Below are 13,486 nucleotides of genomic sequence, written 5' to 3'. Positions count from 1 at the left end.
GCCCATCTGGCTGGGTATCCCCAGCCACTCTCCATGAAAAAGTCTCCATGAATCGAAAGTGGAGACGAAAGACGCACTTTCTCCCCGTTTATTTGTTTGTTTTGTAGCGCAAGGAAATCTTTCAATTAAAGCCAGTTTTTCAAATGAATGAATGAATGAATGAGCAGCGAAGGGAGCCATTGCAAGACGCCAGCCGGCCACTAGCAAGAAGCCGGATCCTTCCTCTTCCCTCCAGCCAGGCCGAGGGCCTGGGAGGTGGGGGCGGAACACTTTCCCTGGCGCCGCCCCGTTGCCATGGTGACGGCTAAGGCGTCTTTCCCTGCCCGAGTCCGTAAGGCCTACAAGTAAGCGGTGCAGACGTGGGGGTAGACCCGGTCTTCACTTTCCCTTCCCCGGGGGCTGGGTTGAACGCCGTTATTCATGCTGGGAGGGCAGGCGCGGAGAGAGAGAGAGAGAGATGGAAAGAAAAAGAAAAGCAACAGGTTGAGCTGGTGGTGGAGAAAGCGCCTTTGTATAGCCTGGCTCTAGCTGCAGGTGCTGAGCCCTCCCTCTCGCATCCAGCGGAGGGCAGGGAGAGGGGCTGTCCTCTCTGCGTGCGCCCGGCTACTGGGGGCTTCTTTCACACGTGCATAGAATTGGGCTGAGCGTGCCCGCGCAGAGAGGCGCCTCGCCCTTTCCCCACCTGTGTGGGGCTTTTTCTTCGGGGGAGGGGGCGTTGCGCGCTTTTGTGTCTGGATCCTATAGTAGACTTGTTTTCTAGCGTGTAGAATCAGCCCACGTTTCTCCTTTCTCCTTCAGTTCCGGGTTGAGGCGAGTGGGGCGAAGTTGGAGGTGATGGGCAAAGGGGAATAGTGGGGAAGATGGCGGGGGGGGGGCGACGAAGATCCGAGATCAGTGGGGTCTTCTTTTTCTCTCCCCCCCCCCCCATTCCCGGCTGTGTGTGTTGACAGATTGCTGTGCCGTCTGGTGTTCAAATAAATCGCTCCTGATCCCCGATCACGATTAGTTGCCTCCTTGGGATTTGGGAACTGAGAAGCGCAAAGCTGGAAAGCAAAAGGTGCTTTCAGACGCTCCAGAGCTAAAACTGCTGGCGAGCGGAAGCGCAGCGGAGAATATATATATACATAAATGTAATCGGGCACATTTTAGCTCCGGAAGAATCATTTTGCAGTTGTCAGTCATGCTTCACTTTAATAGGTGTTGACCCTCTAAAATGTACAACACAGCCGCGCAAGATCTCGGACGCCCTGCGAGAAACCTTTGGTGGGGGGGGGAGAGACGAAGAGGACGCAGTGGAAACGCAGTTTCTCTCGCTAACTGAACAGCAAGACCCTCGTCAGATTCGTGTAGCTGTCCAGTCTTTTTAAAAGCAAGTAAATGCAATATTTCAGAACTCCCTCCAAGGCTGCATTTCTGTATTCATCATGCTGGTTAGAGGTGGAGTGGTTATTTTGCTGCCACAGTAGTCTGAAGCGATTTGAAATGTGTTTCATTAAAAAGGATTTGCCTTAAGTAAGTCAATAGGCAGGGAAACTTCTAATTCAATATTTATTTAAGGGCGAAAATAAGCGTACAAGCCCACAGCCAACAGTTAAACTGACTTATGCCAACTGAAATCAATGTGCTTGAGCATGCCTAGCTAAGTTACTTCCATGTTTTAAGTTAGGATATACAAATGTTACACACAAAAATGGGTGGGGGGTATACCTGATACTTTTGCGGGAGGATATAGATAGTATTTTGAATTATGGTGCTGGAGGAGACTCTTGAGAGTCCCATGGACTGCAAGATCAAACCTATCCATTCTTAAGGAAGTCAGCCCTGAGTGCTCACTGGAAGGACAGATCCTGAAGCTGAGGCTCCAATACTTTGGCCACCTCATGAGAAGAGAAGGCTCCCTGGAAAAGACCCTGATGTTGGGAAAGATGGAGGGCACAAGGAGAAGAGGACGACAGAGGACAAGATGGTTGGATAGTGTTCTCGAAGCTACCAGCATGAGTTTGACCAAACTGCGGGAGGCAGTGGAAGACAGGAGTGCCTGGCGTGCTCTGGTCCATGGGGTCACGAAGAGTCGGACACGACTAAATGACAAAACAACAACAACATAGATATTATTTAAGGTTTTACTGAATAGTAGCAAAGGGAAATTATAAATGTCAATAAGAGAACCCAGTCTTGTCAACCCTTCGCCAATCACGAAAAAGCTTGTCTTGAACCTTTCCAAGTACAGTATAGGCAAGAGAAAGGATCCCAGGCAATCAAAATCATCACAGAAAGCAAGAACTGTCCCTTTGAAACTGCTTCTTTTGGGTGGCATGCCCTGCACTTTAGCACTAATCCTTTCAAGAGCAATAGTGTAATATCTCTAGCTGATTAAGAACACGGTGAAATTGCTTTTGATGTAGGAATTCTTCTCCAATTAGGCCAGTTTGGACAATTCACCCCCAAACCTCTCAAAGAAGGTTTTTTTTAAATCGCTAGTCCTTTGTTAAAATGACATTCTGTTGCTTTTATGTCGTAACTTTACAGTTCTAGAAGGATTCTCCCTGCTTCAGAATGTAACATTATGGCAAGATATGTGTATGTAGATCCTCAGCTTTTTACACAATAACTTTAAGTAGATACAGTTTGTTACTTGGTGAGGTGTAGGTTTTCTGCATTTCATAGTGAACTCCTGGACTATTTTTCTTTCTCCTGGACTGTGTAGGTTTTCTGCATTTCATAGTGAACTCCTGGACTGTTTTTCTTTCAAGATGATTGTATTAACATTTCCCTGCACGTATTTTTTGCTTGCTGTTGCACACTATCCCCGTCCCATCTATTATATAAGCCACTGCTTGTAGCTATTCTAGAACTGGATTGGGGTAGTGCAATTATAGCTCAAGCATCAGTTTTTGTGAGTTTGCTGCAGGTACATTTGAAAAGGCCTTCAGCAACAGACAGGGCCAAACTAGATGTTATGCTAACACATTTGCAATCCTAGCCCCACATTTGCCAAGATAGCAGGGCTGGGAAAGGGTTGGCAGTGGGGTGGGGTGTTTATCTCCTCCTATACCCATTTATAATCCACTGCAAATACCCTCAGAGACATTTTCCTTCCCCTTATGGGGGGTGGCTAACTTTGTTACAGAGCCTAGTGTGGGGGCAAAAAGCTGCCTGAAGGCATAGAAGAATGACTGGGTGATTAAATTAGGATTTTGGCTAATTAAACAATTTATGTATTTTTAAACTGTGTGTGTGTGTGTGTTGCTGTGCTCTGTATTTTTGTATTTTTATATTGTAAACTGCCTTGGATGAAGGACAGCATTGAAATTTAATCAATCAATCAATAGCCATTCTGCCCTGCTAATCCCTGCAACTCTTCTGCTGGAATTAAGATGGAAAATGTGCTTCTTTTGTAACAATTTGGGTGACAAAAGCAACACTGTGTATCTGGTAATGTGTATTGGCTACCCACAAGGAGGAAGTTTGCCAGCTTTTTTTTGGGATAAGGTATGTTTCATTGTTTTGTAGGAGGGGATTTATTCAGACTGTAAATAGATAAGATGGTTATTTTTCAGGAATATATAAATCAGGTGCTTATTTTTCAGAAATGATTTTAACATTCTGAACATTTGGTAGTTCTTTCTGGAATTTGCCACTCATTTTAAAATTAGCATAGTTTATGGAAGTTGGGTGACTCGATCCAAATGCAGCAGAAACGGTGGTCCAGGTTTGCAGCAGACACCAAAAAAGCTTTAACAAATTTATTAGGTCACAAGCATTTAGAAAATGTGCATATGGTTATGCTGCAAACATTATTACACATCTATTCAGTAGTCAGTCCCATTGAAATCAGTGGGTTTACTCACATGTCACCGTGTACAGGATTAGAGTCTTACGGCATCTGTCTATCTACTTATCTGTCTAAACTAGTTCCCAAGAACTGTCACACTATTCATGTAACCAAGAAACAACCCAGATGCAATTTGATTCACAAATGCTAGGGGCAGAAGGGGTTTGAGGAGTTTAGCTCCTGGTCCTGTGGTGTACTCCTTTACTTTTCCTACCATATTGAATATTCAATTACCAGCCAATCCTGTGGGGTCAGATAAAGTGCTGCACTTGAGTGTGCTTCTAGTCAGGGCAAACCTGCTCTCAGCTCTCCATGACAGCAATTGTGGCAGGGAGTGTAGAGTATGCACAGAATATGCAAAGACACACTGCAGTCCCCTGGTAGCCTTGCAGTGTACAATCCCCACCTCTGTGGTGCCTGCCATGAGGGACACTTTGCTAACGCTTAACAATTTATCAATTTCTTTGTCTGATATGTGTTTAAAGTGCATTTCTTTCTTTTTTAGGTATCCTAAAAGAACAAGCACAGCACTGCACATCATTAAGCTGTAAGAGTTTATCATCTTTGGTTCATTATTCATACAGTTTGAATAATCTCTGTTCTAATTTTGAGATGTTTATGGCACTCTAGTAGCAGCTCTTGGCATGGGCATAGCCAGGGGGGCAAGGAGGGGCAGCTACCCCCCCATCAATAAAAATCAATAAAAATACATAGTTAACTGAGGTTCTCTCCCCCCCTCCCCAAGAAACATCCTGGCTACACCCATGGCTCTTGGTTATGTGGCAAACTGCTCATATGCAGTCGCTTATTAGGTGGGTGGGGAAGCGTTCACAAGTCACGGCAAACTTCTAGTTTTGACATGCGCAGTGCCATGAGTAGAAAAATATGGTGAGCTGATAGACACAAATGTTTCAGTATATTTTGCCATATGGAGTGAATTAAAGTGAACACCGCGTGGTAACAACTACCCCATAGCCTTTCTTCTGATGTCATTGATGAAAATACGCTGCTTTCGGTTTTATTCTGATTTCAAAAATGGTATTCTGGCCACAAACCACTGATACATCTAAAGATGGCATTGCGTACTTGTTGGTCATAGTATTCACAGACTCACTAATGTGTAGAAATAAATTGCTGTTATTTTTATTTTGCAGTAAAATGGTTTAGAGTGGTATTCTGGGTAATACTTCCTCATATTACAACTTTGTGTATTTTATATGTTTTATTTTTTCTTTCTTTAAGAAAATGTATACATCTTTTGATTATAATAAAATCTCTAAGTGGTTTACAAGAAATATTAAAATTATCAGCAAAAATTAACAGTAAAACAGATCAAAACCTGTCAACATCTATTATTCAGTTTGTTTTGTAAGCTGCCTTTGTAAGCCTGAATGGCAGCATATAAATCTCTTAAATAAGTAAATGAGATTTTATTTGGCTTCATTAAGCACTGTTCAACTTTTCAGTGACAATGTACTGTCACTCTTCTTCACCTGCTGCTGGCCTGTCAATCTGCATTTTAAGCTGAACCTGAATACATCCCCTAAGAAGTTTTTTATTTACTTTGTTTGCACATTCTCATGGCAATTATCCTGTCAAATGGAGTTTTCCCTAAGAGAAAGACCTGATTTATATACATTATTCTGTGTCTTGATTAGTAATGGGCAAGCTTTCTTTCACGTACTTTGGAATGGGCTCAATTCAGATCAGCCCATTTAAGTTTTAGGTCTAATCACACACTTGGTGATATAACTAGGAACAAAATGAGGCAATAATGATTGCCATTCCCTGCTGCCTCTTTCACTTTTTCCAAAACTTTCCGGGAGGTAGCATGCAATCAGAGGAGGTTTTAGGGCAGTGCAACTGGTTCCACCACACTGAGCACCAAACCTAGAGAGCAACAGGGCATCACAACTATGATGTAGTGAATTGAGCAGAATGGAAGGCGAGAGGTGGGGAGCAAATTTTAGCTTCGCACAGGTCACCACTGAAATTTGAAAGACCAAAGTCCATTCCTGATGCAGTTGTTGCTTCTGCTTCTGCTGCCTTGACTAAATCCTGGAACACTCCAGCAATCTCATCACGCTTGCCAGAATCACTGGGATTATAGTGGAACCTGCAATTTTCCAGGAATCTTGAGACACACAGTGCTGTTACATGGCCTAACAAAGTCCCTTTTAATCACTGACCCCAGATAGGTTTCGGCAAAACAAGGGAGGTTAGTGGCTTTGGTTGTGGGAAGGGCTGGTGCTAGGGCAAAATTGGGTTAATTATGAACTGAACCCAGTCTCTAGATATGTTTGCCCTTCATTTTTAATTTATTCAGAAGGTCCAAATGAAAAAAGTTTGAATTCAAAAGACTGCACTTCTGAAGTGGGGATTATCATTAGTCTTGATCTAACAACAGCAGAGGCTCTGTTGCTTATTTTTACTTTTTAACTACTATCAGCTATTCCGTACTTGTAAAGCAAACTAAATTTCCTTGGAATAACATATCTCTAACAATTGGAGAACCTTCTCTCCATTTTTACAACGCTGTGTTTCTGGCTCCATTAAAAGTTTGTGCCTTGAGGCCTGCCAGCAGGGCTTACAATATCTACATTAAACCAAATTTAAGAGTAAGGGTGCTCCTGCTGCTAACATTCTCAGATCATAGACTTGCAAAATGAAGGAACTGGCAGCTGTAACTTTAATGGTGGGAAGTGTAAGCTGAGTACGTGGGGAAAAGAACACAGTGCTCTATGTGACAAAAAAGTCCTATTAGCATTTATGAACTTCAAAATGACAAGCTAGACTGCTCTGTCTAATGGCTTTTTGTTGTTGTTCTGCTTAAAAGAAATAAAGCTTGTGCTCATATAAAACTAATTGTTGTATTAAGTTACTATCATTATGTTGTCGTTGTAACATGTTAGTGTTCCATAAGCAATGTTCTTATAGCTACTGAAATGTAAGGCTGTTAAAATAAGTACTTGTTGGGTCATTATTTAAAATTGGGGTTACATTCTAATATACAGGAGTTGGAAATTTGTTGCAAATGTTCAGTTAGAAAGAAAAACAGTGAAACTGAATGTTACAGTTAAATGCTGGGAAATGCTAAGTTGAGATACTTGTAGGCAACTTGTACTATCACTGTTACAAAAATAGCTATGTTTTTGTTTTCCCTGTTCAACATGAAGTCTAGTAGTATGATCACAATATTCTATGTATTAATTTCCCACCTGCTCCATTATCAAACATAGATTTGTCTCATGCCTACATGATGATAAGAGAGCGGTTCTATTGCAAGCACTGTTTCTGGGCCAGTGAATATAACCAAATCTAATATTTCAATCTACAAATACTTAGAATGTTCTTGAAATCCCTGTTTTTATTTTTTAAAAAAAGAACAACAAAAACTTCTCTGTGCTTTCATTGTTACTTTTATGTCTCCCAATATTCTTGGAAGTTTTGCATTCCTAGTTAAAATATGGTTTTGGGATAACATCTCTTCATTGCTGCTCTTACTCCAAGTTGATTTCAAATTGGTGTGTGCTATGAGGGGTCTCTGTTTATTATGATGGGTATCTAATGAGTCAATTTCACAGTGACTAAAAGCTCTGCTGATATCTTGGTGCTGCGAAACCTCTGAACAACTAGTATAGTTTACACCGAACAACACACCTGTAATGAATGTCTAAGAAAAGTGAAAACTATGTGACATGAATTTCTGACAATTCTGTATTTATTTATTTAGTTCAAGATGAATATATTCCTTCCTGTGCCAGTGCGAACCCCCAAAGCGCATCCAAGTAAGGAAGAGATGAGATGCCCATCACCAGAACTTGCAAGGTGTGTGTTTCTTGTATTTGTTTGTTTATTATGTCTCAGTTGAGTGTACCACTCTTTAAAGCTAAAGTACTGAAGGAGCACATTGAGGTACAGGCCAGCAGTGAGAAAGAATCAGACCTGTGCACTAATTGATTCTGAGAGGGACTGTATGCAGTCAATTAATGTGTAATTAGAGTGTTTTAAAACTTTACGTCTCCCTCCCCTTTCTGCTGATGACCAAGTCACAATAAAAGTCAAACTGTGTGCCTTGTGATAGAAGTACAAAATAGTGGAGCTGAAATTAAAATGGAGAGGCATTTTTAATATTTATGGATTCTCAATAGTAGCTGTTTTTGTAAGTAAATGGGCAGGTGGTCTAGGTATAAAAAAGAGCCTGTTGGGGGGATAGGTGAAGGCACAGGGGCCTGGAGGAGAGAGGAAATCACACAAACCAGTCTTCCTCTGCTTTAGGTTGACAGTGCTATCCATCAGTGAAGGGGACAGCACTGGATACCACCCACGGTCTCTAAAGTTTCTTACCAATTCACTATATTTCCCCCCTCAGGAAGCTACATTTGAATTTATTTATTTTTAATTGAAAGCATTATTTGACTTAGTTCCCTGAGTTTGAAGTAATGAATGCATTGGGTCTCAGTTGTGCTCAAATGTTGTTGTTGTTTAGTCATTTAGTCGTGTCCGACTCTTCGTGACCCCATGGACCAGAGCACGCCAGGCACTTCTGTCTTCCACTGCCTCCTGCAGTTTGGTCAAACTCATGCTGGTAGCTTCGAGAACACTGTCCAGCCATCTCGTCCTCTGTCGCCCCCTTCTCCTTGTGCCCTCCATCTTTCCCAACATCAGGGTCTTTTCCAGGCAGTCTTCTCTTCTCATGAGGTGGCCAAAGTATTGGAGCCTCAGCTTCGCGATCTGTCCTTCCAGTGAGCACTCAGGGCTGATTTCCTTAAGAATGGAGAGGTTTGATCTTCTTGCAGTCCATGGGACTCTCAAGAGTCTCCTCCAGCACCATAATTCAAAAGCATCAATTCTTCGGGGATCAGCCTTCTTTATGGTCCAGCTCTCACTTCCATACATCACTACTGGGAAAACCATAGCTTTTACTATACGGACCTTTGTTGGTAAGGTGATGTCTCTGCTTTTTAAGATGCTGTCTAGGTTTGCCATCGCCTTTCTCCCAAGGAGAAGGCGTCTTTTAATTTCGTGGCTGCTGTCACCATCTGCAGTGATCATGGAGCCCAAGAAAGTAAAATCTCTCACTGCCTCCATTTCTTCCCCTTCTATTTGCCAGGAGGTGATGGGACCAGTGGCCATGATCTTCGTTTTTTTGATGTTGAGCTTCAGACCATATTTTGCGCTCTCCTCTTTCACCCTCATTAAAAGGTTCTTTAATTCCTCCTCACTTTCTGCTATCAAGGTTGTGTCATCTGCATATCTGAGGTTGTTGATATTTCTTCCAGCAATCTTAATTCCGGCTAGGGATTCATCCAGCCCAGCCTTTCGCATGATGAATTCTGCATATAAGTTAAATAAGCAGGGAGACAATATGCAGCCTTGTCGTACTCCTTTCCCAATTTTGAACCAATCAGTTGTTCCATATCCGGTTCTAACTGTAGCTTCTTGTCCCACAGAGAGGTTTCTCAAATGTTATATCTTATCAAAATGTTACTAGGATTTTGTGAACTGCCATCGGTTGGCATTATCTAAAGCAGTTTGTTACTGGGTTATGCCCTGACTTTTTCACATGGGTTAGATAGAACTCTGTGCTAATATTTCAAAACATTTGTGATTAAACCTGATTTTCAAAAAATAACAGAGAAATCCTCCTCAAAAGGAAATTCCGTTGAATTTAGTTAGGATTACTCCCCGGTAAATAGGGGTTACGATTTCAGTCTAAATGTATCTTGCCCAACTCAAATAATGCTCATTGTGGTCATTGCACTTGAGAGAGAAGATGCACGTTTACTTCCCAATCATTGCAAAACATGGAGTCCAATAAGGTTTATTATTTATGTACTAAAAGTGAAAGTCATGAATAAAAGGAGCCTTTCGCTAAAGCCAAGTGTACTTTTCTACAAAATAAAGGTTTGAATTAGCTGCAGACCCAAAAGGTAAAGTGATACTTGTACATGTAGATAAAATACTTTGTCAATATTTTAATATTTATCTGTCTTTGCTTGGCAAAGGTTAATACATAATACATGTAGCAGATTTTGATGTTAAGTCACCTCACTGTTCTTTAATTTTTTTTATTTAAATTTAGGATGCATTTGATCAAAGGCAAAGATGCCATCGATCGTTATTTGGCCAAGCATATCAAAGGATTGTCAAAACAAGAGGCTGCTGCGTAAGTAAGGTCTTTCTGAGGCATTTTTATACTGAAAGTTTATTGTTTTCTTTCTTTCTAGTCTTATTCATTGAAATCTAAAGTTCCTCAGGCAATTTTCTGAGGAACATGGCATTTAAAAATTAAAACTGATATTAAATAATTATGTTTCACTGCTACTTATCTTGCATATATCAAAGCATTCAGTTCAATGCTTGTGTTAATTCACCGACTTACCAAAGTAGATTTGCAGCATTTAATTGTTTGTCAGTAATTAAAACGTATTTTTCTTCCTTGGTTTTTGTAAAGCCTCTCACTTAGGGCTGAATTTTTACTTTCTGAAATATACTATTGTGATTTGCAGTACTTAACTCTGTAATGTTCCCTGGTTCTCTAAAACCCACTGTCCAAAGTCAGCCTGGGGAAAAGTGCAATTTCCCACACAGTTTACACAGCAGAATCACTGCTGTTTCTACATAGTGTTTAAAAATAGTTGTATGCATAGCAGCATTTTGATGTAGGTCATTATCCCAACTTTTGCCCTTGTTTTGTCTGTGACCCTGAAATTAACGCCATAATTCAGGAATTGCTACCTTAGGGTTCAGTATTGTAGTTGCAAGCAGAGTTTGCCTTTGACTTGCAAAAGAGCATTTTATTGAAGTCTAAATGTGATTCTTTTTGCAAGGGTAGATACCTGGAGGAGTTGCTGTCTGATCGCCTCCATTCTCCCCCTCCAGAACATTCTTTATTTCATGTAACAGTACCCTTCATTCTTATTGTGCAAGCTCATTCACCATAGGTATCCAATCACTAGCCTTCTTATTAAAGCAAGACAAGTGAAAAAAGACTAACATTTGAAAGTGAGACAACTATTTAAAAATACTTGCTTGGGGCAGCCCGTCATATGACTTCAGGCTGAAGGCCCATTCAATTTTTGATTCCTTGCTGCTGGGATCTGTTTAGGATTTCTGCGAAATCCAGTGTAAGAACCTGAATTCATGCCTCCGTGACTTTTGCAGACGCCAGCTTCCCTGAGTTCATCTGTAAGTGTGGCACTCTGGCCCCTTTTCTCTCTCCTGTCCATTTTTCTGGTGAGGAAACCTCTGAAGCACTGCCACATTATTCACTTCAGTCATGCTTCAGATTGGAGGGCACAGGACAGAGAATCTCCATGCTTCATAACATGTGTTGATAAATCACTAAAGCTGCAATTGCACTGCAAATGATACCAAAGTGCAAGAGTAAATTCTGGACTGCACAGTAACATTCTTCCTTTCCCTTTATATTATTATGTGCTATTGCAAATTCAAAAATGAGATTGTTTCAAAACAATTAACAGCAGGCATGTTAAAATATTGCTTTTGGAGAAAAGAGTTGAAATATGACATTAGAGATTACTTTTTTGGAAAACTCACCCAAAGTCTCCTTGTGCACAGTTGTGCTGTTCATTTAAATCTAACCAAAATAAAGATGAAATGTAGAATATTAAAGTAGATTAAGAAGTGCTGATAAATTATCCTAAAAGCAACAGGCCAGGGCATTGTCCCTCTAGCTGCAATAAAGGAAAGAAATCGTATTTCCCACCACAAATACCATTGGTGCTCACTGTGTTTAGCTTTAGATGCCTATTAAAAACCCTTACTGACATTCTGAAAACTTTAAATATTTCACAATTAACAAAATGCAGTACAGGTATAGAAACATAAATTAAATTGGTACCTGAGTACGACAGATAGAGATAGGAGCCTGTAATGAAATAAAATGTAATTCCAGGGATACTAAATTATGCCAACTGTGTCCATAAGGTTTAGTACAGTTGAGAAATACCTGCTGAATGTGCCTTTGTTTTAGTGTTCCTTATACCTTCAGTAGAAGTAGAAGAGTGAAAGACTGCTTATACTCAATTACAATTCCACATTTTGGTAGGAAAGTCAAGTCAGCTTTCTTATGAAAGGCACATAGTACAGTATGATGAGTACATTAGAGCAGCTTCCTAATGTAGTGTTATGAAATTGAGCATTTTTTAAAAAATAGGGTTATGTCCACCTGAGCTGCTCACTGGTGTTAAAATTTCTGTCAGAAGAATGAGGAGAGAAACCATTTTCAATGATTTCCCCTTCCCACTCTGCATCCCCACATGCCCTCCCTAAATCTGCTGCAGAGGAGAAAACTCGTAGTGAGTGAGATAGGGGGTAGGTTGGTCGGTATAGATTGCCAAGGCACAGTTCACATATTACCTAGATACATGGGTTCTGCATTCTACCAGGCAAGGGAGAAATCCTCTCAGGGTTATGAATCTTCTGCCTGGGACTTAAGCATTAGATGCTTATTCAAGTTGGCTCAGCTCAGCTCACCAAATATAACTCCCTGACTTGAAATAACCAAATATAACTCCCTGACTTGTGTATCTGAAGAAGTGTGCATGCACACAAAAGCTCATACCAAGAACTAACTTAGTTGGTCTTTAAGGTGCTACTGGAAGGAACTTTTTAATTTTGATTATGGCAGACCAACACGGCTACCTATCTGTGACTTGAAATAGTAATCAATTTGCATCACTTCTGCCTCTCCTACTGCACCTAGCCCACTCAACCCCTTGCTTATCCCATTACTTCTCTCCACCTTCCATTACCTGCACATCTTACCAGTGTGTCTGTATAGATGTATCATGTTAGGGATGCCAGAGGGCAGATCTGTGTTTGGGGTGATCTTTGACTGTCAGCTGGCTAACAATAGCAGCAACTAACATTGTCCGCTCCCCCTAAAAAATAATTGTTGGCTGAAAAAGGACACTAGAGGAAACCCGAAATGGATTTAACTTGTTTGCTTGGCTGAGTAAGTGCTCAAAAGCCCCCTATTTTTTTATATATCCAACTGAGTTCTAGTTCTTTTACACCTGGTTACAGTTGCTAGACATCAGAGTTCTAGGAAAGAAAAGTATACACCTAAACACCTCTGTCCCATACTTTTGGGGGTGGGATATTGTCACTACAATCCTAAACACACAAGGAAATACTTACAACTGAATACACTGAAACTTTCTATTGAGTAAACATTCACAGGATTGTACTGTGTATTACCTTCTTTAATATCTGTGCCAGACAACTTTTAAAGCATTTATGAAAAGATAATTTAAAAGCTCCGAAGATCCCAAAATGGAGCTATGCATAATCAGTTTCAACTCATCTTTGTCACCACCCTTATGAAGCCTTAGAAATTAAGAACCTTAGTGTGTAAAGCAGTTGCTGGAAGATCTAATATAACTTTTTCTTGATATACTTTTAAATCTTGCTGCTTGAGAAAGACTAGCTTATTAGCATTTTATCTGAGTTGATAGAATTTTTTTTCCTAATGAAAAATAATAATATTTGAAGATCGCTTTCAAATCTCCTCTCATTCTCCTCTTTACCAGACTAAACATACCTAATTCCCACAAGCATTCCTCATAAGACTTGGTCATCTTGGTCGCCCTCTCCTCTGCCCACATTCCAGCTTGTCAATAT

General features: G+C 40.7%; 1 protein-coding gene across 3 annotated transcripts in view; it reads left to right on the top strand.

Annotated features, from left to right (window-relative positions):
• The window catches only part of TTC29 (tetratricopeptide repeat domain 29), a 111,850-nt gene that overhangs the window by 4,111 nt on the left and 94,253 nt on the right, over positions 1 to 13,486 (top strand). The window contains exons 1-4 of one of the 3 annotated variants that reach the window (XM_083520074.1): positions 224 to 344; positions 4,341 to 4,382; positions 7,569 to 7,663; positions 9,921 to 10,004. In XM_083520074.1, the coding sequence (XP_083376200.1) occupies positions 7,575 to 7,663; positions 9,921 to 10,004 (173 nt within the window). In that variant the 5' untranslated portion in view covers positions 224 to 344; positions 4,341 to 4,382; positions 7,569 to 7,574. Of the gene's footprint in view, positions 1 to 223; positions 345 to 1,450; positions 1,513 to 4,340; positions 4,383 to 7,568; positions 7,664 to 9,920; positions 10,005 to 13,486 lie in introns of those variants that run through there. The other 2 variants (XM_083520076.1, XM_083520075.1) reach the window with 2 other exon arrangements.

The sequence above is a fragment of the Podarcis liolepis genome (genome assembly GCF_965112155.1).
Source record: "Podarcis liolepis genome assembly, chromosome: 9".
In the NCBI taxonomy this organism is placed as follows: Eukaryota; Metazoa; Chordata; class Lepidosauria; order Squamata; family Lacertidae; genus Podarcis; species Podarcis liolepis.
The sequence above is the reverse complement of the archived record's forward strand: the minus strand, read 5'-3'. Positions and strand labels throughout refer to the sequence as shown.